The sequence below is a fragment of the Porites lutea genome, chromosome 12, assembly GCF_958299795.1.
Source record: "Porites lutea chromosome 12, jaPorLute2.1, whole genome shotgun sequence".
In the NCBI taxonomy this organism is placed as follows: Eukaryota; Metazoa; Cnidaria; class Anthozoa; order Scleractinia; family Poritidae; genus Porites; species Porites lutea.
Genome location: NC_133212.1, coordinates 12,651,383 through 12,676,809, shown reverse-complemented (window position 1 = coordinate 12,676,809; position 25,427 = coordinate 12,651,383). Strand labels below are relative to the sequence as shown.

The 25,427-nt window shown below is 35.8% G+C and overlaps 3 protein-coding genes across 4 annotated transcripts in view; 1 reads left to right on the top strand and 2 right to left on the bottom strand.

The window, feature by feature from the left end:
- The window catches only part of LOC140922041 (microtubule-associated serine/threonine-protein kinase 3-like), a 31,422-nt gene extending 10,247 nt beyond the window's left edge, over window positions 1–21,175 (bottom strand). The window contains exons 1-18 of the mRNA XM_073372071.1: window positions 20,566–21,175; window positions 18,227–18,460; window positions 17,292–17,314; window positions 10,138–10,247; window positions 9,894–9,993; window positions 8,856–8,946; window positions 7,160–7,192; window positions 6,880–6,935; window positions 6,164–6,238; window positions 5,083–5,158; window positions 4,805–4,834; window positions 4,261–4,341; window positions 3,151–3,255; window positions 2,313–2,411; window positions 2,059–2,205; window positions 1,668–1,756; window positions 1,483–1,570; window positions 563–741 (exon numbers count right to left, since the gene is read on the bottom strand). Coding sequence (XP_073228172.1) covers window positions 563–741; window positions 1,483–1,570; window positions 1,668–1,756; window positions 2,059–2,205; window positions 2,313–2,411; window positions 3,151–3,255; window positions 4,261–4,341; window positions 4,805–4,834; window positions 5,083–5,158; window positions 6,164–6,238; window positions 6,880–6,935; window positions 7,160–7,192; window positions 8,856–8,946; window positions 9,894–9,993; window positions 10,138–10,247; window positions 17,292–17,314; window positions 18,227–18,460; window positions 20,566–20,835 — 1,886 coding nt within the window. The 5' untranslated portion in view covers window positions 20,836–21,175. The remainder of the gene's footprint in view (window positions 1–562; window positions 742–1,482; window positions 1,571–1,667; window positions 1,757–2,058; window positions 2,206–2,312; window positions 2,412–3,150; window positions 3,256–4,260; window positions 4,342–4,804; window positions 4,835–5,082; window positions 5,159–6,163; window positions 6,239–6,879; window positions 6,936–7,159; window positions 7,193–8,855; window positions 8,947–9,893; window positions 9,994–10,137; window positions 10,248–17,291; window positions 17,315–18,226; window positions 18,461–20,565) is intronic.
- Window positions 21,176–21,267: 92 nt separating this feature from the next.
- The window catches only part of LOC140921349 (peptidylprolyl isomerase domain and WD repeat-containing protein 1-like), a 48,876-nt gene continuing 44,716 nt past the window's right edge, over window positions 21,268–25,427 (top strand). The window contains exons 1-2 of one of the 2 annotated variants that reach the window (XM_073371349.1): window positions 21,268–21,407; window positions 24,593–24,695. In XM_073371349.1, the coding sequence (XP_073227450.1) occupies window positions 21,275–21,407; window positions 24,593–24,695 (236 nt within the window). In that variant the 5' untranslated portion in view covers window positions 21,268–21,274. Of the gene's footprint in view, window positions 21,408–24,592; window positions 24,730–25,427 lie in introns of those variants that run through there. The other variant, XM_073371350.1, reaches the window with a different exon arrangement.
- LOC140921348 (uncharacterized) overlaps window positions 24,279–25,427 on the bottom strand; it is a 92,042-nt gene continuing 90,893 nt past the window's right edge. Inside the window, exon 8 of the mRNA XM_073371346.1 lies at window positions 24,279–24,288. The gene's annotated coding sequence lies outside the window, so the exon portion shown is untranslated. The remainder of the gene's footprint in view (window positions 24,289–25,427) is intronic.

The window sequence follows — 25,427 nt, the reverse complement described above, 5'->3', positions numbered from 1 at the left end:
AGTCTCTCCTCGCACTTCGCCGCTCTAGTGAGTGCCAGGATGGAGAGTGAGAGGAGAGAAAAAGAGGGAATCCGTCTATTTTTCATTTTAGAAAACGCACAAACCTCCCGTCTGGATCAACTCAATAATTTAAACTTATTTTAATAGGTAGGAGGTTGCAGCTTTAAACGTTAGTACAACAATACAACACATTACAACATGTCAATAGAATTACGCCTATTGGCAACTACAAGTATGAAAGGAATTTTACAACAACAGAGATTACCATTCTGTTTAATTTTGTCAGTTACTACCTATTAAAGGCAATAGAGAGCGTTTACGAAATTAATAACTTCTAAATGACCAAAATCCGTTTTAAACTTCTTTTTCTGTCCATCGGTGGTTTTTTATATTTAATGTAATACTTAACATTCCTTCGGGTTTCAAGCGGCCACTCTAAGATTTTAACTTGACCTGGCCGATGTTTTTTTTAAAAGTTGGATATGAGCGATATCCATATTTTAAAGAACTAGGGCTAGTGTGGGCTAATTGCTTGATACAGCAGCAGCTCAGTTCCGCTTACCTGGCCAAATCCATGGGTAAGGGACCCATATTCTTGAGAAGTGAGGCACAGTCACCTCCCTCTACATACTCCATTACCATACACAGATGTTTTTTAGTCTCAAAACTGCACCACATCCCAACCACAAATGGATTCTCAGCAAATGTTAAAATGTCTCTTTCAGCAAACACCTGTTGCACCTTTAAAACAAAGTGAATATAAAATAGTCAGGCTTTAGCTGGCTATGCTCGGCACTGTTGTCCGGTTTTTGCTCGGTTTTCTTCTGCTTTGTCTTGTTTTGCTTTTTATTTTGTTTTATTTTAATTATAAAGAAAACAACTGTCTTCAATCTTTTACGCATCAGAAAACTCACATCACCGATCCAGACTGCAGTGAGTCTCATCATGATTCTAATAAGCACCCAGGGGGGCTTTTTCATGCATCTTTGGGAATTGAACAAGAGCGCCTGTTCAATTTTCTAAATTTTTGATGAAAATATTTAAAACAAAGGAATTAACAATTAACCCAACTAGCACATGAAATCCAACCTAATTGCCATTAAGGTCAAGGCCAAGCTACAAGTTTCTGTGTTATTCTGACATGACCAGCTACCGTGACTGGCAATTAAGATCTCATATTCGAATTGAAACAGACTGTTGAAAGTAGCCTGCGTAGCAAGCGGTTCCCCGCAAGTTCGTCGAGAAAGTTGGGAAGAGAGCGAAACTTTCGCTTTCGTGTAATAACTCGATTGGAAACGCTTGCTACGCAGGCTATTTGAAAGGGGAGTTTGGGCTTGCTGGAAATAGACCGCTCAATATAATTTTGGGAACACGAACGGTGACACTTAAAAAGAGAAAGGGTACTTACAGGAAGTAAGGCCAGGCACTTAATAGAATCACTGGGTACGGTACTCATAGAACAGCTTATTTATTTCACTGTACCTGATTTCTGTGCAGCATCAACTGTTTATTCATTTTCTTCATAGCAAAGCGCATTTGTGTTTGCTTGTGCCTCACTAGGTAAACAGCACTGCAAGGGGAATAAGAAAAGCAACACATCAACCCAAGTGTCCATTATACTTTCCTATCACAAGCAACAAACTTACACTGACAAAATACACACATACCCATAAGCTCCATTACTGATGAGCTTTATATATTGAAATTCATCTTCATTAGGCGGTTCACCAACCAAGGAACTGGGACTGTCAGATTTCTAGGAAAAAACAGTAAATTACAGTCACCATTTGGTACTCGGGCCTACCGTGAACAAATCCAGTTAGCGGGCAGAGCGGGACTTGAACTCTAACAGCTTGGCCACGCTGCCTCCTAACTTAAGCCAGTGCGATGAAAGATCATCAGATAATCTTCTAAAACAAAGGTATTGTCTGGGAGAATTTAAGTGCTCATTTTTTTTAACTAATGCTGGAAAAATTTTCTGTGGTTGCTATAAATTCAATCCAGGATGTACCTTGGGGGTCTTCAAATGAAACCTAAAATGTTGTTAAGTAAACTCACCTCTGTTGAGTCTGGTGTAGGTTCTTCAGCTTGTACAAGTCCAAGCTTTACTTTGACGTATTGTGTGATATCTGTCTTGTCTGGGATTTTTTCTAGTTCTTTACTTTCTTCTTCCAACTGGTTGTAAAAATCTTCAGGGCTAAATTCCTGTCAAATAATTCAATAACGATTTTACTAGAGAAGTAATAACACAGGTAGCTGAATTGAAAGAACACAAATAGGACAATATCACTGCCGTAAAATAGTACGTTTACCAGACACTCCAGGAGCCTTGCAGGTCTGGACATAATCATCAGCAACTTTCGTACGAGCTTCTTCACAGGAGAAATGTCCAGGTCTGTTTTTTGATAAGCCTGCCAAAAAAATAAAATAAAATAAATAAATAAATAAATAAATAAATAAAATAAACAAAAAAGAACAATAAAATAAATATATAAATAAATAAATAAATACACCCTAACTTTAATGAACAGCAGAGTGGGTTCTTACACCCCTTTGTCCAAGTAGTGAGAAAGGATGAAGAAGTTATGGCCGACACCTTTTCATATCCTTGGAATCAGGGAGAAACTCGAGCTCGATAATCAGCTTTACAATCAGCATGACCTTAATACAGATTTTTTAAAAGAGCCTAGCAGGTGGTGTGGTTCCACCAGGGTTCAAATTCAGCAGAGAGGTGCTCTTCTAACTAGGCTAAAAGCACGAAGGTAGTAAGCAAAACAACAACCCTGGTCCAATACAGTCAGGCTGTTTTGTGGTGTCAAATAGTAGTCCAAGTATTGTTCGCACCCAAACCTAATGCAGTAGATAGATTTTCTTGACCCTCCAAGGGGCTAGACTTGTAATGTAATGATCCTATCCGAGACATTTCATTGCGTTAGTATTATGGGATGTAATAACATGTGCTTTTCACTCTTGGAGGAAAATTGTAGTCTGGAGTCTGTAAGATTTTTCGTGACGGAGCATTTAAGTTATTGCTACTGCTATCAAGAAGAAAAGTTGTTTTGGAGACCGAATCGAACAAGTATAATATAAAATAATGAAAATACCTTTCAGGTTATTTGCTATAAGCCCTTAATGTAAAGGGTGTGTTACCTCAAAGAGCAGTCTCTCAAGTCTTGTTGACATGTCATAGAAGTAAAGACTGGTCAGAGCACCCTCTTGAGACTGTTTGAGAAGATCACGACCTGCTTCCAGTATCTACAAGAACACAAATAACAGAATAATAATATTAGTAAGTACTCCATTTTGCTTTATCTTGTTTTTTTCGTTTTTTTGGTTTTGACTTTGTTTTTCTTTTATAATTGATGAATTTCTAATAGACTTCAAGACACATGTTTACAGAGCACACAACATCATGAAATAAGACACCCAACAAAAATTTTGAGGTAGACCTTCCATGAAAAACTCTCTTAACAATTAACTCTAAAAACTCTCACTAATTATTAACATTACTGAGAAAGTAAATTGTAAAAATTCAGCTATAAGAATACAACAGAAAAAAAATTACACAAAAACCGGTTCATTTGCATGGACAGAGAATTGGTCTTAGTCTGTCCAAGATTATTACTTTGACCTCAGCTTGTATAGAGGGTACGACAACTATGATAGTAAAAGACCAGTGGTGTCAATAAGAAATCAGAGAAAACCAGGCTTGAAGGGTTTAATTGGCTATTTCTTCCATTTATGAACCATAGAAAAGTTAGCATCTTGACTTGCTTTTGAAACACTCAAGAAATTTTACCATAAGACTTTAGGGAATATCAGGAGCACGTACATGTAACCTACAGCAAGCCACTCACGTGAATTTGTGCCAGAGCACTTTTACAGATTCACTGCTATATTTTTAGATTCTATTTTGGTGCAGATTTGGTTGGAAAAAGAGCAGACTGGTAAATGGAAGTTTGAACATCTTAATTTATGAAAAATAGTTTGCATTTTTCATGTTAATAAATTTTATACTTCAGATGAACACAGTGGCAGAGCAGGTAGAGCTTCCATTTTTGCAGAAAAGTACTCAGAAATGTGTCTTAAAATAGACCAGTATGTGAACATGATTTGTAGGTCACTCCTGTTTGGAATGTAAGGGAATTGTTCACTCAGGATTATGGGTTCCTGCAAATATCCATCACTACATAAATGAAAACAAAAGAGACCCTCATTGTTGCCCAACACATTATTTTGATTCCTCCAAAAGATACATACCTGATTCCATACAAAATTTAAAACTCCATCACAGCAGTTATGTCCAAGGGAACCTTCTTCAGAGTATTCTTGAATCAATTCCTAAGAACCACCATACTGTAAAATTACTCAATAAACTGATTTCTAATTCTCTTCAATTTTCATAATCTTTTCCCTTTCCCAGACATTTTCGTTTTTTACATTTTGAAAATGAATGACCATTCAAAATAATATCGTTACTTAGAGGACCATCATGGCTGTAAGAGCCTCTTCAATATTAATTTTTCCCTTAGCATCTTCACTATGGGTAATAATAATTTATTTATTTAACTTATTTTCAAACCATAATATACAAACAACCAGTTTTTTATTCCACTAAGATGAATGCTGAAACTCAATAAAAACCAATTTTAAAATAGTTAGGCTGATCTGTACAGGCTCATGAAGGGAAAAACTGAATTACTGGCACATGTGTGATGAGCTGCTTCTAAGACTAAAAATAACAAGAGAGAATACAAGAGCACTGCTAAATTAATCTGGAGAAAAATTGTCATACTGTACTTACAGTTATATTCTCCTCCATCTGTGTAACAGCCTAAATACAAGAACATAGGTGGTTAAATATAACAAAAATTGAGGTACAATTTGCACCATTTCATACCAGTCTAAATCTTGTTCAAAAAGATTAATTTTGTTGCTAAACAATGTTTCCGAACTCTGCTTGAAATAAATGGCTCAAGAAGGTTCTGAAAGTATAAATTAACTTAAATGTTTTCCCAAGGATTTTATTCAATCTTGCCTACTACACTGTATACCTGACAACTTTAGAGACAAATATCTTACTTTAGGAAATCTTTCTCTGTAGAGGTTATTTAACAACTGTAATTCATCCTCTTGAATAAGTGCAGATCTTCCTGGGCTGTTGAGACATTTTAATGAGAAATGTACAATAAGAAACTAAGTAACCTGTATTTCTTCCTATAAAGCCTTTAAAGCCCATTGACAACTTTGTCTGAATGCTTCACCCTTGGATGACACCCATCACCCCCACCCTAACCCTGAGTCATTTTATTTACACTTCATGATTCAGTTAAATACACAGGGTGTCTACTTAATAAAAGAAACAAAACTTGAAAATAAAGAACAAATGATAAAGGTGGCCTGAGGAGCATTTGATAGCTTTTATGTAAATCACTGCATACATGGATTGAAAGATATGGTATTAGTGCCATAGTTAGCTAAACTATGGAGAATTATTTTTAATGTGCATTTTTATCTTACGTTTTGAAGTTGAACAACATTATGTGTTTATCTATTTTTGAGGCAATGTTTTTAAAACATAATAAGAAAAAGAATAGCGTTGATTTGCTTTATTGAAATAACCAGCATTCTGGGCCATGCACAAAATGCAGCTTAGTCAGGTGGTAAAACCTTATTCATTTAATGTTGTTAAAAAAAGAGGCTTCTAATTTTTCACTATGAGATTTTAAAAAATGGAATTTTTCAGCTTGCTCATGGTTAAGAATTTTAGGAGCCATTTGACTTGAAAGCTCTCTTTAATGCCTTTTCACAATTGGTCTCCATTATTTCAATGAACGTGAACAAGACTAAACTTCCTGCTCCAAAATGGTTTACCATAGTGCACTGCAGGCTATGAAACATGGTTCACAGGAGCAGCCTTAATTGAAATAGGTGTATACATATGAGTAGGGTGTGTTAACCCTCAGATTTACACCCAAAGTCATACCTCCACCGTGGTACAGCCGAGGGGGGGAGGGTAGGGTAGCCCCCCCCCTTCCTTGAGTTTTTGATATATTGCAGTATTTTGACCCGATCTTGCCTTCAGTGGGATACTTTGAGGCAATTTATTTTTGTGGAAGTTTAATCTTGTTGCTGTTTTTAATTGACCTATCTGTGGTATTACCTAAGGCTTCTTGACCTCTGTCTGGGCTTTGGTGACCTCCCACCTACAGTGTCATCATCCTGATCACTATCAGCACTAAAACAAATACAAACCAATGTTGAATTTAAATCACTTTGTTTATAATAAAACAGCTTTGATCTGCACAATACAATCAATGAGTGGATTACACATTTTATTTCTGCAAACTTGTTACGCAATTATGTGCTCTATGAATCAGAATCAACATCAGCCCCCCAAAAAGCGAATGTTAGGCATAACTAAGAGCTAATGTAGTGATAATAGAGCACCACTGCTTGCTTAATTATTCATTCAAAATATTTCTTCTTTTCTGAATGGCTAAAATGCCATGCATAATTCATCATAACCAGATATTGTCGACCAAATTTGAAAGAATTTTGCGATATGTGAAAAATGATGTCAATCGTGCCGCAAAATTGCTCTAGAGATTATTGGACCGTTAACCAAGAGGACCTGGGGACGGGGTTGAGTTGCTTTGGTAGTGACTGCAAAATGGCAGAACATTTCACTAGTTTTGTTTAGGAATTCTAGTTAGTCAGGCAGGATTTTGTTTTAACATGACCATATACCTGCGACAAAATAATACGAAATGATAATCATAAAAAACATACAGAAATCAGAAATCTGAGTGCAACGCATATTTCCTTTTAAGGCTCAAGTTACCAGGATTTCAGTCAACAGTGTTAATTTGCTTTTACCTAAAATGTGCTCCATAGTTATATTGATCCTCACTATAGGGCAAGTTGAACTGCAACTGTATTCAGGAAAAGAAGTATAACAACAAATAACCAATGATAAAGTTAACAGTTGACTATAGTATCAAAAACACAGAACACAATCATAAAAGATATTTGACACATAGAAACTGCAGTGACTGAATTTTAGTGGTAGACATGTACTTGTTTATTTATATAGCAGCCATAACTAACTGGTACAACAAGTTAAGGGAGAGTATAAACCAAAGAGCAAAGACAACACCTGGTGAAGTTTTTCTTGTGATGACGCTAGGGACTGAATAAAAAGAAAAAAAAACAGTAACGAATTAATTTCAATTAGTAATAGAACTATACCTACTGTGGTTTTCTAGAAAATTATTTTATAATTGAACAAATGATACAAAAATGAGAAACATTTTTATATTACCACATTACTGGATCTGGTTTAACTTTAAACTCAGCCAGACCACACATCAACTAGGCAGGTGTAATTTACCTTAAAGGGACAGTGTCCCGATTGTGCGCACGCGCGAGCGTCATCTGTTTTTTCTTCAAAAGACAATAGAACTGTCATATTGACTCGACAAGATTTCCTTCCGGACCGCACCGCCGACAGAGATTTGTTGTTTACATTCTCAAGTAAAATTTTAGACTTTCGAAGAAGTTTTCACCGCCGTAGCCAGTATGAGGCGAACCGAGGCACTCGCCTCGGTAAAATTTTACCAAATACTGTCGATTTTTATTTTTTTTATCAGACTGATAATATTAGAAGATTTCATACGGCTGATTTCGTACAACGGACCGTGTGTTCGCCTCGGTTGTAGTTTCTTCCTGGCTACGGCCCTGGTTTTTCGTCTTATTTAAAATTTGGCTAGCAGCAGGAAGACTCATCGCGATTTTGTCGCTAGCAGGGCCGCCTCGCGACCCGAAAATCTCGTTCTGCTCCCTTTAAAAACCCCTTTTCTAATGTGAAACTCGCGTCAGAGGTCAACTGATTCACGTCCAGTAATATTTGCCTGATTTGCTCGCGTTCTAGCCTCAAACGTTTGAAAGATATAAATAAAAATGCAATCTCAACGCGATGAATTATCGCAAAGGTTAGTCAAAAATTATATCATGATTTCATTGCACTAGGCATGTAGCGTCTGTTTGTTTGATTTTGTCGGCCGTAGGGAGGTTCATTTAAAAGTTTACTAACGCGTCGTTGCAAAACATTCCGCTACACGAAGCTTAATTCCACAAGCTAGATCTCCTCAGTCACATCCATGTCTCAAAGGTTTCTTTCTTACAGTCTCTATTGTTGCTGTTTCATTTCTGCGTATTCCTTTCACAATTATCTGAGCTTGTATGGAAGCTGGCAGAAGAAAAAAGCTTTCAATCGGCATCAAAGCGTTTCCCATCTCGTGGTCCTTCGGGAGCGGCAATAAAAGAAACGCCAAAAAATCCCAATTTCGCCCAAATCGAAACTCAGCGGGGACAATATATGATTGATCTGTAACCCTGAGAAGGTTTAGTGGAGTATCCAACTCAGCCAAGCGCGATGCAAACGGATTTTTCAAGGTTCTCTTACTCTCCACGCATCTTTTGATTTCGCGACATCCTGTCCAAAAATCAAAGTTTGGTGCATGCGCAGTAACGGGATACTGTTCCTTTAAGGCTGATTTCCACAGATGCATTTTTGGCTATGCACGTTAACACATGTAAATTTTAATCACATAAATAAACTAGAGGCAAGACAAAAAGTGCTGAACTTAAACGAGAGGTAGAGCGAGGTTCAGCTTTTACGCTTATGAGCAACCTTCCATGCATTGCCACTAATTTATTTACGAATTTAAATTTTACGCATATAAAAATTATTATTATTTGCGACACTGGAAATCAACCCTTACCAGAAAAGTAAGCAAGGCAGAATTCTGTTTTTTAGCCAACATAAAAGAACAAAAACACGCAAAACTCACAGAATAAGAAGATGAACAGGGTGTGTGTGTTCCATATCCAGAAGATGACGTTAGCGATGCCACTGACCACCGCCGTCCGCCAGCATCAGCTCTGATTAGGGAAAAAAGGTTTGCATTAACAATGCATTCATACATTTTATTTTGGACCCAAATATCATGTTGTTAATTTGGATTTAATGCAGCACTCCTGTTATTATACATGTATTCTGATGACAATGCTTTTGAAGAACAGTCAATTAAAAGTGATAGTGCCAAGAAAAAATTTGCTTTTTGTATCAAGTAACTGTAATAATTTGTTTTTGTTTTGGCTTCCAGAGAGTTAAAAAGAAAAGTATTAAGATGGGATCCATTGGGAAATTGAGTAATTTTAATTTTCAGAGGACATGAACCTAGTAGCAGAATAAGGCCAATCATACTGCATTCTTTTTCACACTTTTCGAGGGCTATAAATGTGATAAGTTATATGAAATAACTTCAAAGAAAAGGTTCTTAAGGGAGCCCAAGAAAACAAACTGCAAAAGCTTCAAATGTGTGTATGTATGTATGTATTTTACCTGTGTCTTGTCAATTCCTGTGAAATTTGAAATTTATTTTCTTGGGCTTCCATAAGAAACTTGTCTTTGGAGTTATTTTATAAAACTTAGTACCTTTTTAGCCCTAGAAAAGTGTAAAAAAGAATGCAGTATGACTTAAAATATTTTAAAAATAAACAAGCGTCTATTAAACTTTGACAAAAGTCAGATCAAAGAGCACCATGACATTTGGAGTCTCCGTAGCCAAAAACATCATGGCTTAACTGAGAGACGACCAATAATAGACCAACCTAAGGTCAATAACCAGAGTTTAGGACCATCAACAGCCCCTTTCTGATGTCATGCAACTCACTTTGACTCTAAAGAGGACTACAGTGCAGGTTATTCAAACATCAGTCACTGTCAGGACTACACTCACCCAGACAATCACATCCCACCCTACTCATCATTATTATAATTTTCTGACTTATTGTGCATATCACCCCTGATAGGCAATAAAACTTACTTTCTAACAGTTGAAAAGCTGAAATGCGCTCCAACAGCAGCAGCAGCAGCATTAATATTTGAAGTGTTAAAGCCCGGACTGCCAACTGGACTTTCAGTACCTGCCACAAAACAACACAGTGACACCAAATATCAAACATTTGAGTTCACAGGTGGGAAATCTTTAGATGACCACAAAAGTTAGTAGTGTTACATTGAAGGACCTTTCAATGTAAATAAATAAATCACAGATAGTACTTGTGCACCTTGAAATTGATGGGAAAATGGTGAATAAGGTCTGCCAGAGTTTGACGACGGCATGGAACTTGTTGTGGTATAACTTCTTCCTGCTTTTCTTGATCCAGCATTAAAAGAGCTGATCATTCAAAATAAAAAAGAACCACTAGTTAATAATCAAGTGCTTACAAATATATGCATATAAAAACTAAACTGTAGTGTTACTGGTAAACAGCCTTAAATTCTGACAACTAACTTCTTCAAGTTTATTGCTTTTACAAAGGCATACATTTTCTAAAGGTACTGGCTATAAAACTACAGTGTAATTTGGTCATAATATGTTCTAGTTATTATGATTGGCCTAAGCAGCAAGTCTGGATAAGAAGTGCTGAACAGTCGCACATAAGCACAAATAATTATATGCTTGTGAAAGTGTTGGACTTTGCCTCTTTTATGGTTAGCAAATTAGAGAATTCTAGTTATCAAATTATCCCATCGCATAGTAGTTTAGTCAGTTATGTACAGTTTATTTAAATGATAACTATTGTGCAAGCAGATTGCATGTTAACCGTTTACATAGGGAGAATGCAGCCTGTTTACTTGAGATTAATAAATTTGGCCAGTAAGCTCAAAACATCAGCTGCAGTTATTACAAACTTCTAAAATTGCAATTACACATAATTAACAGAGAGTTAGAAGCAAAGGCTAAATAACAATATTATTATTCCCATTTAATTTCCAAATCTTCAAAATATACATGCATGTGTACATTTTTGATACTCCACTTTGTAGCAAGTGAAACATAAGTTAAGATGTCAGTTACAAAATAGTTAATGTACATGTTCTGTTCTCTTGAAGTGTTCATGGCTTTTAGACTTGTAATGCTAAGGATTTAAGGAGGCTTGCACCCATTTTTCAAGGTCTCAACCCTTCATGTTTGATGCTCTGCAACTTACGCTGTAGTGCATGTACGAAAAAGCCACAAACTGAAAAAACACATCTAACATCAAACTTTATTTTAGAGTATTTTTTGTCAACATTACCTCTCCCATAGCAACAGAATAACAATGACATGAAATCTACAAATTGGGTATTTGTCAAAATCTACCAATAATCTGTTTAAATCCTTTAGTGTGCTAATAGTTAAGGATGTTACAGTACAGTTATGTTAACACCTTAACCCACTGATGCCAGAGACTTTTTATGTTTTCAAGTGATGTTCTACATACAAACAATCCATAGGATTTTGTGACTCCATTTTGGGGGTTACCATGGAAAGTGGTGCTGTTCTAACACCCTGAAGGCTCAAGTTTTCTGGCAAGGACATTCTGACGTAGCCATTTTGCTTTGTTGAGATATAATAACAGCTGAAGTTGGGTTTGTGTTAGCCTGAATTTCAGACAATTACTTCGAGTCATTTTTACTCCCTCAGTATGCGATTATTGGTAACTTTACAGCCATTTACCATCTTTAGTGGCTGCCTGGTGAGCACCATTAAGCGTGACGGTAGCTAACAGTCCACTTTCTTGAAGACGCAAGTAAAAGTTATGTTGTTTGTTTGCAAATTTGGCTTGTTGCCTGTGGAACTGGCAAAATGGCCACTCTGAAATCAAGTACCTTTCGGACTCAACATAGTATATTTTGGAATTGTGACTACTGAAAATAACAACAGGTGCGAAATTTCCATGGTAGGTCGGAGTAACTGTGGAAATAATTCTGGCTATTTCCTAGCAGGCAATGCAGTCATGATGTTGAAATCAAAGCAAGGCCGGGATACACTAGAACAAAAGGCTGTACCTCAGCCCAGGAAATGAATAAGAACAAAAAAAGGACTGAAGGACTGAATTTTAATGGGAATGTTGACTTTTGGTTTTGCAATGATGACTTTTGTACAAAAAAACCTGAAGGCAACAAACCTGATTTTTGTCGTTTTTCCATGACGTTAAAAATGGTCACTTTTGTTCTTGTCCAAATTCAAATGGTAATATTCCAAAAAGCAATGACTTTTTTTGCATTTATTGGATATCCCAATTTGAAGGACTCTCTACTCAATGCTCGCAACTGACAGTTAAGGCAATATTCATGCGATTGAGAAAGTTGCAATGTTTCAAAGCAGTGTAGTCTTGTATGGCCAGTTTTGGCTGGCATGGCCATCAATGGGTCAACATTAATTGGTATTTTCCAATATAGAGGCTAATTGGCTCTGTTGGAATCTCAAATGAATCTTCAATCAACCCTCATCATTGTGGCCGCTTGCACAATGAGAAGAATGTTACCAGATTCACTAGTCGCCTTAAGGGGAAAATTAATACCATTTCATTCTACAAACCCCACTTTAACACACTCCTGTAAGCAGTTCTTTTAATGACGCGGAGACATCCAGGGAGTATAGTTCAGTCTTTTCTTTTGTTTCCCAGCCCCCATAATTCAATTTATAAATGGCCAACAAAAAGGAAAAAAACCCTGCTGTTTATCCTCTGTCAACAGTGCAAAACATGTACACAATCTGTGTTAACATGATTGCATAAGAAATGGCATAAAACAAACAATGATTTTGTATGGCATAGTCCTCCCAGAATTGTCTGAGATTATTCAGTACAATGCAAGTGTTAGTAGCTCATATACATGTAGGCATCACCTATCGCCCATGATCCTTTTTGCCAGTTTTTGATATCATTCTCATAAGCACTTTTACCAACAGTTAACAACATGTTTTCTGCATCCCAAGGATTCTATTAAGAGTTTTAACACTGGTATACTTATGTATTTCATGCTTCTAAAATATATTCACTTGTAGCTTTAAAAGAACTACACTTATATCTACTCTAATATTCACAAACTGCATACTGTATTAACTATCATATGTGTTAAATATGAAATGAGTCCACTATATATTTTACAGACATGTACATGTTACAGGTCAAAATTTTTAAACCAAGGTTGACTCTCAATTTTCTTTGTCTCAGCCCTAATTAATGAAAAATTAGGGCTAGGAGACAAAGGAAATTGGGAACCAACCTAGGTAAAAATTTGACCTGAATTTAATTTTGTCCTGTCACATATTCAAGACATTGCTTTGTAAAAACTGTACTCGTTACAGAAGCAGTTAGTGAATTGCTTTACATAACTTTTGTAGAATCAAAGGCTCACAGTCTCATAACCAAATAAGGTAAATTGCAATTTCAACCCTAAGATGAAATTCACAAACATGGTTCAGTTCAGTTAAGGTTACTTTACCAGCATCACTAATAATATTACTGTTCATCGTGAACTGTGGATTTCAGTTTTCCATGTAGTAATAGAAATAAAAGTATATTTCTACAACAAGGTTAATCTCAGCTTACAGTCCTCAGACTGAAACACTTTTAATTATCACCACAATACTGCAGCTGCATTTAACTTACACTTTCATATTCAAAACTACAAATCAATGAATTAGACTCAATAGAAAAAATTGTAAACAATGAGATACATTATACTGGACCTAAGTCAATTATCTTTATTACCTACATAAGGATTCTTTTTTGCATTCAAAATCAGCTTCTTACATTATAATTATCGTACACTGACTTGAAGGTAAAATATATAACTACAAGTACATGTATATACATAAATGTAACACTGCATTTAGCTACAATTTATGGTAAAATGGAATTATCCTTTGCAATAATTTTCCTGTAATAGTTTCTTAAATTAATGCCATAAACACCAGACAAATAACCTACATGTACTGTCACAAACCTTGACAAGAAGCGTTCCATCAAGCTGATGCAAGAACAAGTTACAAATCATTGAGAACATACAAAAACACTGCATAGAAAATGTGTATGTGTCACAAATTTTTCTTTTCTCAGTAACTACCCTACAGTGATACCATAACCACTGAAAGACTGCCCTGTCAAATAATGTGTCTCTGTAAGTTTTCCTTTTGGCACATACAAGTATCCTATTAGCATCAGGGTTCTTTCAAATTCAGATTTACATAATAAAAAATGACACTTTCCAAGATTGCTGATAAAGTCTTAGGAAAAACTATACCACTTAAGAAAACTTGAAAAGATAAAAAGTATTTTTCAAGGTAAAAAAGTACAGTTCACAAAAAAATATACTTGACACAAAAATGTACTAACACAAAAATTTCTGCTACAAGAGTAAATAATACAGTTTATTTTTGATTTCTTAATTATATAAAAATGTTTTAACCAAAGAAACAATGAAAGTGAAATCTACAACCTACAACGTACATGTTATAATAGTAACATTCAAAACCTGTTATTATTACTAAAAAAAGTATCGGTGTTTCATTTCACAATCAAAAGAGAAATTGAATTACGAGGAATATGCGGGCACAGATTAATATATGACATAACATATTGACTACCTCAATTCTTAACTTTACTAACATATACATATGTATGCCTAATACATGTACATGCACACAATACCTTTGGACTTCACTTGAACGTAAATATGAACACATCACCAGACAGATTATAATAGTACAAACCAACTAAATCACAAGTTTAAGGATTACTTTGTTCCACATAAAGTAGCATTTAAGAAACACAAAAATAATATTATAATCAGATAAGCTGCAAATACAGATAGCATGCCTCAATTTTTACCTTGTTTGAATTTCTATTTGCTCTGTTTTTGCATACATTGTATAGTCAAAGAAATTAATTTTTTGATAACAGGTTAAAAGAAAGTGACACAAAATTACACAAAAAAAAGAACTGTTACTGACCAAAAAACAGAGCCACAAACTTAGTTTCAATAACAACAGAAATTAATTAGAATATCACTGCTATAGCTTGGAAACTAATCTCTGATCATGCAATGTGTCAGCCTAAAGGTGTACCTGTAGACTTAGGATAAATCCTCTTATACCACAAACTAAATGCAGCAGCCAACATTAAAGAAACTTCTTGTCTACATTATATGTAGGTATTGACAATAAACAAGAAGGCCTGTGCATGCTTCAAATTTTGAATGTTTGGTTTGAATGTTCTTTGAATGCAAAACGGATTAGATTAATATACGAAAAAGAGGAAATATATTTTTGTAAATTTTCAATGTAAAATTCACACAGATGTTAATTAATAAGTTTTATGACAGTGCGCTGCCATATAAGCAGAACCTTTCAAATCAATGTGATCTTGTGCTGTTGGAGTATAATGTGTATCACTTCCAAATGGCGAATTAACAAACTTCACAGTGGCTCACAAAAGCCTACTGTGCTCATTTTAGCATTTAGAATTTACTAGTCAAATTCATTGTTGAAAAAAAAAAGTAGCATGGAATAAAAATAATACTCAATCAGTAGTAAGTACAATTTCAAAGCATGTTATGTCACCTTATTAGCAGTTATCTATAATATTTCAAATGCTCTTAAATTTAAGATATCTGCACCAGCAGATTTTGCACATTTTTGCATCATTTTTAATAGTTGTTTTATGGATAATTTCATTATATCAGTACATTGACAGCAGTCCTTGGTTCTTGAGGAACTAAAATATATTAAACTAAACCATACTATGTCACCCAAAGAGGTGTAAATTTAATTCCCCCCTAGGGTGGCACAAAAAGAGAAAACTAAAAATTTCAGAAGAATCCTTAGGAGTTATTGTTAAAAAAGGAATGCAACACAAATAAAGACATAAAATAGAAAAATCCTGTGTCCAACCACAACTCAGCTCCATATAATCTACCTTCTGGGGCACAATGTGTTATTTTGTAATTTGATCCACTTTTTGACATTAATAACTCAGCTCTACGGCCTTTGGTCAAACACAGATATCTTCATTAATATGCTCTTGGTGTATTTGCCAAATTTCATGAAGAAATTATCATTCATTCCCTCAAAAAGGGGGTTCCCGTAAGTCAAGGTAAATTGATCACAAGATAATCAATGCTTTTTCACTGTAAAAAAAGGTTATATAGATTGTTTTCACTGTCATGCAGTAAACACAGCACAATAAAATAATTGGAAACCGTCCAGTGGAAGAAGCCAAGAAAATGAAATGTTGTAAATGACTAATATATAAACCATTGTCCAAATCTCAGGTCTTTGTGGCCCACAGTTTCTGAGTTATTTGCCAAAATATTTCTCACTCTTTTGTAGAGCTTTTTAGAGAGATGCCATATTGGTGTACCATTTTGGTCCACCAATATTGCTGCCAGAAATCAACAAAAACATCTGTAGTTCCCTTTTTCTATAAAGGCTCTTTCTTTTCACTCGACAACTAGCATAAATGCGCATAAACATATCTTCTAATACTTGAAATGGTTATACTCCTGAAAATCAAGAGGATAGACTTTTTTTCAATGAGACAGCATTCCTATTTTGGTGTCACATACTGTGAAAACCTGGAAATTCAAATTGCTGTATTATCGCAATGAAACATCCTATGGGACTGGAAACTTATACAAAGATTTTTTTTTTTTTTATATTCAACCTAGTATAAATAAGAATTTGAATACCTTGCTATTTTGACTTTACAATTTGACAACATCACCGTGAAAACCATCTATTCTTCTCAAAATCAACTGTTTTTTGACAATACACCCATGTTAGACCTTCTTGCCCGCCGTTTTGAATCAATGCTGTGTAAAATTCTCGTGGAGGCCTAAAAAATGCTAAATGAACTCTCTAATTAAAGCCCCCCTCGGATTTTGATACATGACTATGTTGCTAAGTGTGACACACTTCTGGAAGATGCATTACACAGTGTCAGCTTTGGAAGGCAATGAGGATCTCCAAACTATGAAGATTGAGAAGATTTTCATTCAACATTGAAAAGAATATTGCTTCCCAAAAAATTGGAAAGGCTGCATTCCTTTCATTGACTGAACAATAACATGTACAAGCCCTCAGGATAACAGACATCGAAAATATCATGTAAACAATAGTTAAGATCGAATGATGGATAAAAATTCCTGAATATTCATTTTAAAACATAACTGTCTAAAACAACAGCAATTAGACAATGAAGTTTTTTTAACAAAAGGTATCAAGTTTAAATCTGCCTCCGAGTGTCTATGAGGTGCAGATTCAAGAGACTAGCTGATCTGTAAAATTATGCTTTTTAAACGTTAAGATAATATTGTAACCAACCACACTGAAGAATAGGCGCCTGTGCATGTGCATGAGTATTACATGAATATTGTCTTGGTAACGTACCTTGGTCTCCGGCTTATGTCATTCTAAAATAAGAAGAAAAAATAATTTTAGCACCTGTAAAAAAGGACAAAGAAGAACAGTAATAAGAAGAAGCAAGGAATAGGTTGAAAAGGAGCACAATTCCACAAGATGCACTTATTGTTGCCTTATCACTTGGTCACAGCATAATAGCCTGTTTACACAGGAACTTATATTAAGATAAGCATATTTTCGTTTTGTCTTATTACCTTGTAACAGCATAATGTTTAATTTTCCCTTTGGTCTTATTTCTTTGTAACACCATAAAAGCCTGTTACACAAGCAACTTCCTAATACTCCTTATGTTTTTTATTCCTTTCCTTTCGATTTTTCTCTTGGCATTCTTTTTTGTTTACTGCTGTTGTTTTCCCTCTTGTTTGCCTTTAACACTTTTGTTGTAACTTACTACAAGTGAAATACCACTGACACTCTTTTACTGCTATTTAAAAGGAACATCTATAGAATACAGTCACTTGGAGTTAATTCCTGCCATTCATCGCTCATTTTCGTAGACTCTCTATTAAGGCAGACAACTTTCTAACATGGACACAGTGCCTATCAAAGCAGTATCCAGCGTGCAAAGAAAGAAGTGTCCAATAGCCCGGGGCTAGTGGATTTTGCTATCGGGCTAGTGAATTCTGTTTTTAACTTGCCCATTGGGCAAGTGATATTTTTTTAGGAATTCAAATAACAGAAGAACTATAATCAATCCTGCTCATCAAATATTTTTCGGGCTAGTACATGCTAGCTACAGCTTGCCCGAATGGCAAGCTGTAAAACTTACTTTCTTTGCACCCTGAGTATACGTTATAAAGAGAGTTGACTGTTTCCCATTAACTTCTGTCCACTAGACAAAATTATGAACAAGTGTAATGAGATTAATTCTGTTAATTTTTTTATGACAAATTATTACTTACACAGCTTCCAGAGAGGTTAGGTTCAGAGCTTCCCAATGATGGATTTGCCCTCATGCGTAGTAAATTTGATGACTCATCAAGTCTTGTTGATGGAAAACCAAAGCTCTCCCTCCTCTTTGCTCTTCCATCCGCAAATTCATCTGAGAACCTTGACCGGTTGAACTTGAAACTACGTGGCAAAGATGAGAAAACTTCTGCATTCAAGTCAGTACTGGTGTCTAGTTCAGAATCAGACTGAATTTGGGAGAAAAAATAGAAAAATGCAGTTGATAATTCAGTTATATAGGTCATAAAAAGTCAAAACATATTTGCAAATACAGCTGTAGTTAGTACTATGTACATTATGTCTAGTGAGAGCTTATTCCTGTGAAAGGAATGCAATGCACTGTCTACCCTTGCCAATTGGGCCATGATCAAACAATATTATACTTCTCAATTACCAAAAACTTCTACCTGTATCTTTGCATGTTAATCATGAATATCAACCACCTATTCTAACAAATTGTAGGAGAATTGTAGATTCTTACAGATATAATTTGATAGTTCCAAGGGGGTTTATGAGATCAACAAATTTGACAGTTCTAAATAATGTATTAGTATATAAATAACAAAATTATCGTTACATAGTTCTTCCAGGTATGCTGTTAGTGTTTATAATATTATTTGCATTATGTCCCTAAATACTGGCTCTTGAAATAGAGGGCTGTTTCTGCGATAAACAAAATCCATGTTTACAAATTAATTATTACCTATCACCTACAGTGTATGGTCCATATTTTTTTCAAAGGATAACTAAATCCAACTAGATTAACCTGAGAGGGAAAAAACCTCACAGTTGCAAAATTTACTTTACACACTACCTAGACACGCAGTTTCAAATTGAAAGAGCTGCCTCTTTTAAGCGTAGGTAAAAGGTAACAACAACAACAATAACTTACTTTTAGCAAAAAAAAATGCTGCATTGCTTGAGTTGTTATTTTTCCAATGATAATTTGTTTAAAAATTATTTACACAAGTAACCAAATGATTTGATGTTTACTAAAACATTCAACAAACCCTTTAAGGTTTAGCATTAGCCTGGAAAACACAGATAAATTTATCCAGCAATAGTAGTAATAGCAATAGCTTTTCACTTAAATAAAAGGCCATTGTGTGATCATTCAATTCAGCTAAACCGTTCACCTTCTACTATCTTGACCCATTTTTTCCCAATGTAAAAAAAAAACTTTGGGCACTTTTACAACACAAAACAAGCATTCCAACAGCAGAAAACCATTTGTTTTTTCAAAAATGAAGATATTGTTGATGTGGTGTTTATGTTTACATACAAGTGAGCACAATGATACTCCATCTCAAAGCAGTAAATTATGCAGTTTACACATAGTACATGTACACCGTAAAGTACACTGAAAACAAGATGCTAAAATCTATATAATTTCATTCCTTATAGAGCCTTTATTGCAAGCTACAATTACGTTTTATGATTTCATGTCTTGCTTCTAGTATTAGATTCTACACTGTTTAACAGTGACCTACTGTTGTAACTATACCCGCGGTTCTCGCGCACATGAATGTTTACAATTTAGACCTCGCGAAAAGTACAACATCATATTATCCTGAAAGGCGTCAACAAAATAAACATGCAAAACAGCGCTGAATAGATCACAACAAAAGTTAATTCTGGGCTGACAGGAAACTCCCATCGGAATTAACTAAAGGAAATAACACAGCCTAAAATATCTGGATAAGATCAAGTGTTCTAAGAATTAATTAGAGGAGTTGTGCCAAATACCTAGCGCAACACAGAATTAAACTCGCGACTCTTATGATGAACTGGGTCAGTTAAGGTTTGATCGTTACCTCAATAAATTTTCAGTCTGTGGAGCTTATACAAGCTTACGTAAAGCTTAAGCCAACCTATATATTTACATTTTGAACCATACGGGAGTTGAAATTCAAAGGACTATAACTTGAAAAAAAAAACTGCGACAAAAGTTCAGCACCAGTGCTTTCACGCTGAAAGGTTTACCGAAAAGATAACACATCAGCCTGTAAAGATTTATAAACGAAGAACAAGGAGACATCATCTTTTTAAAACACACTCGAGGCACAACGCGTTGACAATGAAATTTTCGAAGTTCCTTTTTATTGCATCCTATATGTTGCCGACCTAGGGAAAATTTAAAAATGCTTGCCATATAGGAAGAATAAAATGCCTTTCACTCAGCACATAAACCAAGATTATTTGATCAAATCATATTAAAAAAAACTACGGACACTTAAAGAGACGGTCATGCACCGTTACGCTTTACTATGTAAGTTTAATAGCTGTAGGTTACCTCGTCTGCCAAAAAATCCTCCCGTAGTTTTAAAATAGAGTGCATCAGGAGTTCTCTTTCCTTGTCATCCTTGACATTGTAATCGTGTTCCAAATCGTCCTCGCAGAGACTTTGAAAGTAGTTAAGCGACATATCGTCGGGAAACAGTGCGCTTAGATGTCCGAGCGATTCTCGCTCCAAATGAGCACGAAGTGATTCTCGGTCATCGCTGGTTGTACTACCCTCGCTCTCCGTGCGGTAAGCCGCTGAGGAGGTATCAAGCCCTTCCATAGCCCTTCTGAGAGTTACTCAATTCATAAAACTCATTCTTTCCGTTCTTTATAAAGCATAATACGCAGCTAACCAGTCAAGAGCATGGCTGATCCGTCGTAATTACAAGCCCTGGCCGGCCACACTCCTCTGATGATGCACGGTATGTCTTTCATCGACATAAGCTCAAGTTTCTTCCACCTAAACCAAATCCGAGCAGCAACATGTCATGACGCATCAAACCGTTTTGAGCGCTCAATTGAATGTAGCAAGGTAAATACAACTAAGCTTATTTAAACTCCGCCAACGCTCTACCACAACACTAAGGTGAGAAGCAAATTTTCAGACATTCAGTCGCTGATTTACATAACTCAAAGGCTCCAATGAGATCTGACTGCGCATAATTTACAGGGTCAAAACCTCTGACCAGTACAAGTCACTAGTGTATCTCAAATTCAAAATGGCGGACGAAGCGAACAGTAACCGAGACAGAAAGCGTGCTCTGAATGAAGATGATAGCCGACAGGATGATGAAGATGATGAAGTTATCGGTCCTATGCCTCCTCCTCCTCCTAAGCAAAAAAAGAAGAGAGGTAACGTGTATTTTGATTAATTTTTGGTCCTTTGATTGCACTGGATACACATCCACATCTGATTCGCGCGCGCCGTCGTGGCGTGACAAAAGCTAGAGTTGTCCAAGATACTCACATCTTATTTAAGTCGTGAAAGTGAATACTCCAGTAATGAGACCATAACAGTAATGTAAGTTGCTAGAAAAGGCTTTGTAATTGCGCGATACGCATGCAATGCGAGTGGATGGTGAATGTGATACATTTCCTTTCAGTAAAATTTATTTATTAGCAGCGAGGCTCTGCGATACACATACATGTATTTCTAGTTAGGAAGTGTATTGGAAGGGGTTCACCTCGGTGTAAGAACCTGTGAACGTTTTAGGTGTTTAGAAACAACGACCTAAAGAATGAAGACCTACGTTCCTTAGTTAAAAATGATGACCTAATATAGAAAACAACAAACTAGAAAACGACATCCTGGAAAACAACGACCAAGAAAATGTTGACCTAGAAAATGACGACCTTGAAAACAATGACCTGGAAAGTGATCACCAAGAAAGTGTTGACCTAGAAGACGACGACCTAGAAAGTGCTAGAAAATGCTTGTCACTCACTAATACGTGGCATGGTGTATTTAATTCAAGAGGTACAGATAATGTACAGTACAGCTCAAAGATAAGTGTCCATGTTAACGTGCTTCAAACTAGTTTGCAAAAAATTGTTTAATGCGAGTCCATTTACTTAACAAGCTTGAAAAACGGCCTTGTATCAGAACTGATTAGTATGCATGAGCTAACATATTGTTCCTGGTTTATTGTTGTTGCAACAGCGGCAACAAAATGCTTAACAGTGTCTACACGATTCGGTGAAGACTGAAACAGGGTTTCAATTCTAAACATTAATTGTTGCATGACTTCACAATACATGTACGTACCGGTAATAGAACGAATGAAGAACAAACACATAAACTTACTGGGATACTAAGTTTTGAGTAATCTTTTAACTTCTCTCACGTCAGAGAAAACTTTCTACTGGTCTATAAAATAACAATTTAACTCTACTCAGCATTTAATTCTTGTGAGAAATTCCTGAACTATGTAAATTCAAGATATAGGAGCAGTTGACAACTCTTTGGGAAATTTGCGTTCAAGCAAGCTCAAATTTGATGCACATGTTGCGTCCGTGTGTCGCAAAGTAGGGGGGCAGGTAAATGCGCTGAATAGGTTACAAAACATTCTTCCGTGCAAGGTAAAGGAATTAATGTATCGAGCGTTTGTTCTGCCTCATTTTCATTATTGCAGTCAGGTATGGCATCATTGTGGTTCGAGAAACACAAAGAAAATAGAAAAAGTAAACGAGCGTGCACTAAGATATGTTTACAAAGATAAAACATCAGCTTATCATGAACTGCTACAGCGAATAGGTTTAGGAACCACGTTGGAAAACCGTCGTGTCCAGGACATGTTAATAACTATAAACGCCTGTTTTCAAGGCACCGCTCCCACATGCATTAAGGATCTCGTTAAAATGAGAAACAACAAGTACGATTTAAGGGGCAATAATACGCTATCACTGCCAAAAGTAAATACTACAAAGTATGGATTAAACTCCTTCAGATATTTCGCCGCAAAACAATGGAACAATATTCCAAATGAATTGCGTTTAAGAGCTGGAGGTCTAGAATTTAACAAACAAGTGAGGAACATTCAATTTTAGTTATCTAATTTTGTAATTTTAGATGCTAGATATTTTATATTTTTACATTTCTATGTACATATTTCTTTCTTTCTTTTTTTTTAATACTGATTTGTGGAAAACCTGCAAAATAGCTTTAGCTAAGTGTTTCTCCCACGTTAAATAAAGATTATGTTATGTTATGTTTTTGCACGGCTTAGCTGATACTTTGCATCAAAACAATTAAAGTTAATAAAAATGTTCAAATATCGGCAGTTTACTAGTTGAACTAGAAAAAGCAATCCATGACCTTTTATCTGTCAAATCCAAAATAAAAGGAAGTTTGTGTAAATAAATGTTAGTTTAATATATGCCGGTGTGTAAACAAATGCCTCATTGCTTTTGTTCTTTGGCTTGTATTCCAAATTCTACTTGACAATTTGTTTTTGACTGCATGTTTGTGAATGTCCATCGGCAGTTGAATTGCTGGTCATCAGTGTCTACATTCAGGGTGTTTTTTTCTGCTGGAAACTTTACTTGTAATTTGACCACTTGACCTGAATTGCTGTTTTTGCCATATGCAATAGCGTCTCTGTTTGACATTTCACTGCTTCGCTTTTTTGAGATGTGAAATGTAGCATACATAAACGTTTTGATTTAAATATACAGGTAAAGCTTAAGAAAACTTCAGAAACCTCCAAGAGCTTTGAAAACAGTATACAGTCTTGTGCAATACAATCTGCTTTTGAAACATCACACAATTTTTCATCATGGTAATTGCAGTCACATGCTAGGCAACACAAAAGTTCATATAATTAAATCAAATATTATCACCATTTAAGTCATATGTCTCCACGAGACGTAGTGGTAACAAATTGGCGTAGTAGGAGGTGCTGAGTTTGATTCCAGGCAGTTCAATTCAAGGCAGATCTTATTTTTCTTTTTCTCTTCTTTTCTTTCTTTCATTTTCTTTCTTTTATTGTTTTTGTAGTTTTGTTTTGTTTCTTTATGTATCATATATTTTATATTTATAAATTTTCTTTTCCCTATTGCCTTATTTCCTTTTCTTCTTAACTTCTTGTCATTTTTACCTACCCTCTCAATGCTTTGCGAGGTCGTAGCTGTGACGGCCTGGGACCAAGCTCCACATTGGGGAAAAAGGAAAAAATCAGGAAGCAAAGCAAATCGCGAGGTAGTCTGGGGAGGGGAAAGGGTGGCGGAGGGTTAGGGTAAGGATAAGGGGTTTCCACCGCGCTTTTTCCCTCCCCAGGCCACCACTGGGCTCCCTTAGCTCGTCAATATTTTTCATATTTAACCTTGTTTTATGCCTTTTTCCCCCCACTGCAGACGAGCCTAGTCCCAGGCTATAGCAGGCTGTGAACTCTCATAAGTGCTGTACTCGAATGTCAAAAGCTGCTATCAGAAATGAAGAAATATTTTGAACGAATGGAATAATAATCGTATAATTATAATATGTAAATCATTAATGCAAAATTGTACAACTTTGAACAAACTTAATATTATTATTTCAGTTTTAGAGTTTGAGAAAGTGTACCTGAACAACATACCATCAGCTGAGTCATATGAGAAGAGTTTCATGCATAGAGATGTCATTTCACACATTTTGGTCACTGTGTAAGTTTACTAGAGAAATCTGTGTAATCTGCATGTAAGTGTTTATTTGTTTAGGACTATTCTGGCTGTCTTTGAGATTTATATGTACAGTCATGTATGTGTATGAGCTGTATTTTGAGTTTACTACACATACATGGTAGGGGTGTCATTTCACACAATTTGGTCATTACATGTCTGCAAGCTCACTATTATGTTCATAATCCTTGGGTCAGTTTATTTATTGCTTTTCTGATTGTCGTTATTAAGAACAGAACTCACTAGAGTGACAACAAAATCCACTAGTCCTGGGTTATTAGACACTATTTTTTGGCAGCCCTCCAATAATCTGTTATAAGCAACACCTTTACAAAAAGACCGATAACAGTTTTTGGGGGGTCTAGGGGAAGGCTATGTGCACCACTTCACAAATGTTCGTTACTAGCCAGGTAAATTTCGTCTGTGATGCAGGCTAGAGACAACCCAGTAACTGTAACTCTGTTTTGGTTTTTGTACATGGTAGTTTGGCCAGGGTTCTTTGACAAGGCTTCTTGATTGTCCAGACTTTTAAGGGGCCTGTTTCTCTAAAGCCCCAGTAATATTTTGGGCCTGAAGCAAATTGAAAATGTTGTTAGATTATAAACTGAACTCAGCCATAAGATCAAGATGGCAACTTCTCCTGGGCCCCCCCAAAATCACAGGGCACCCAGACTATGCATAATGCTACAATTTTCCCGGTAGCCCCTTAACTGAATA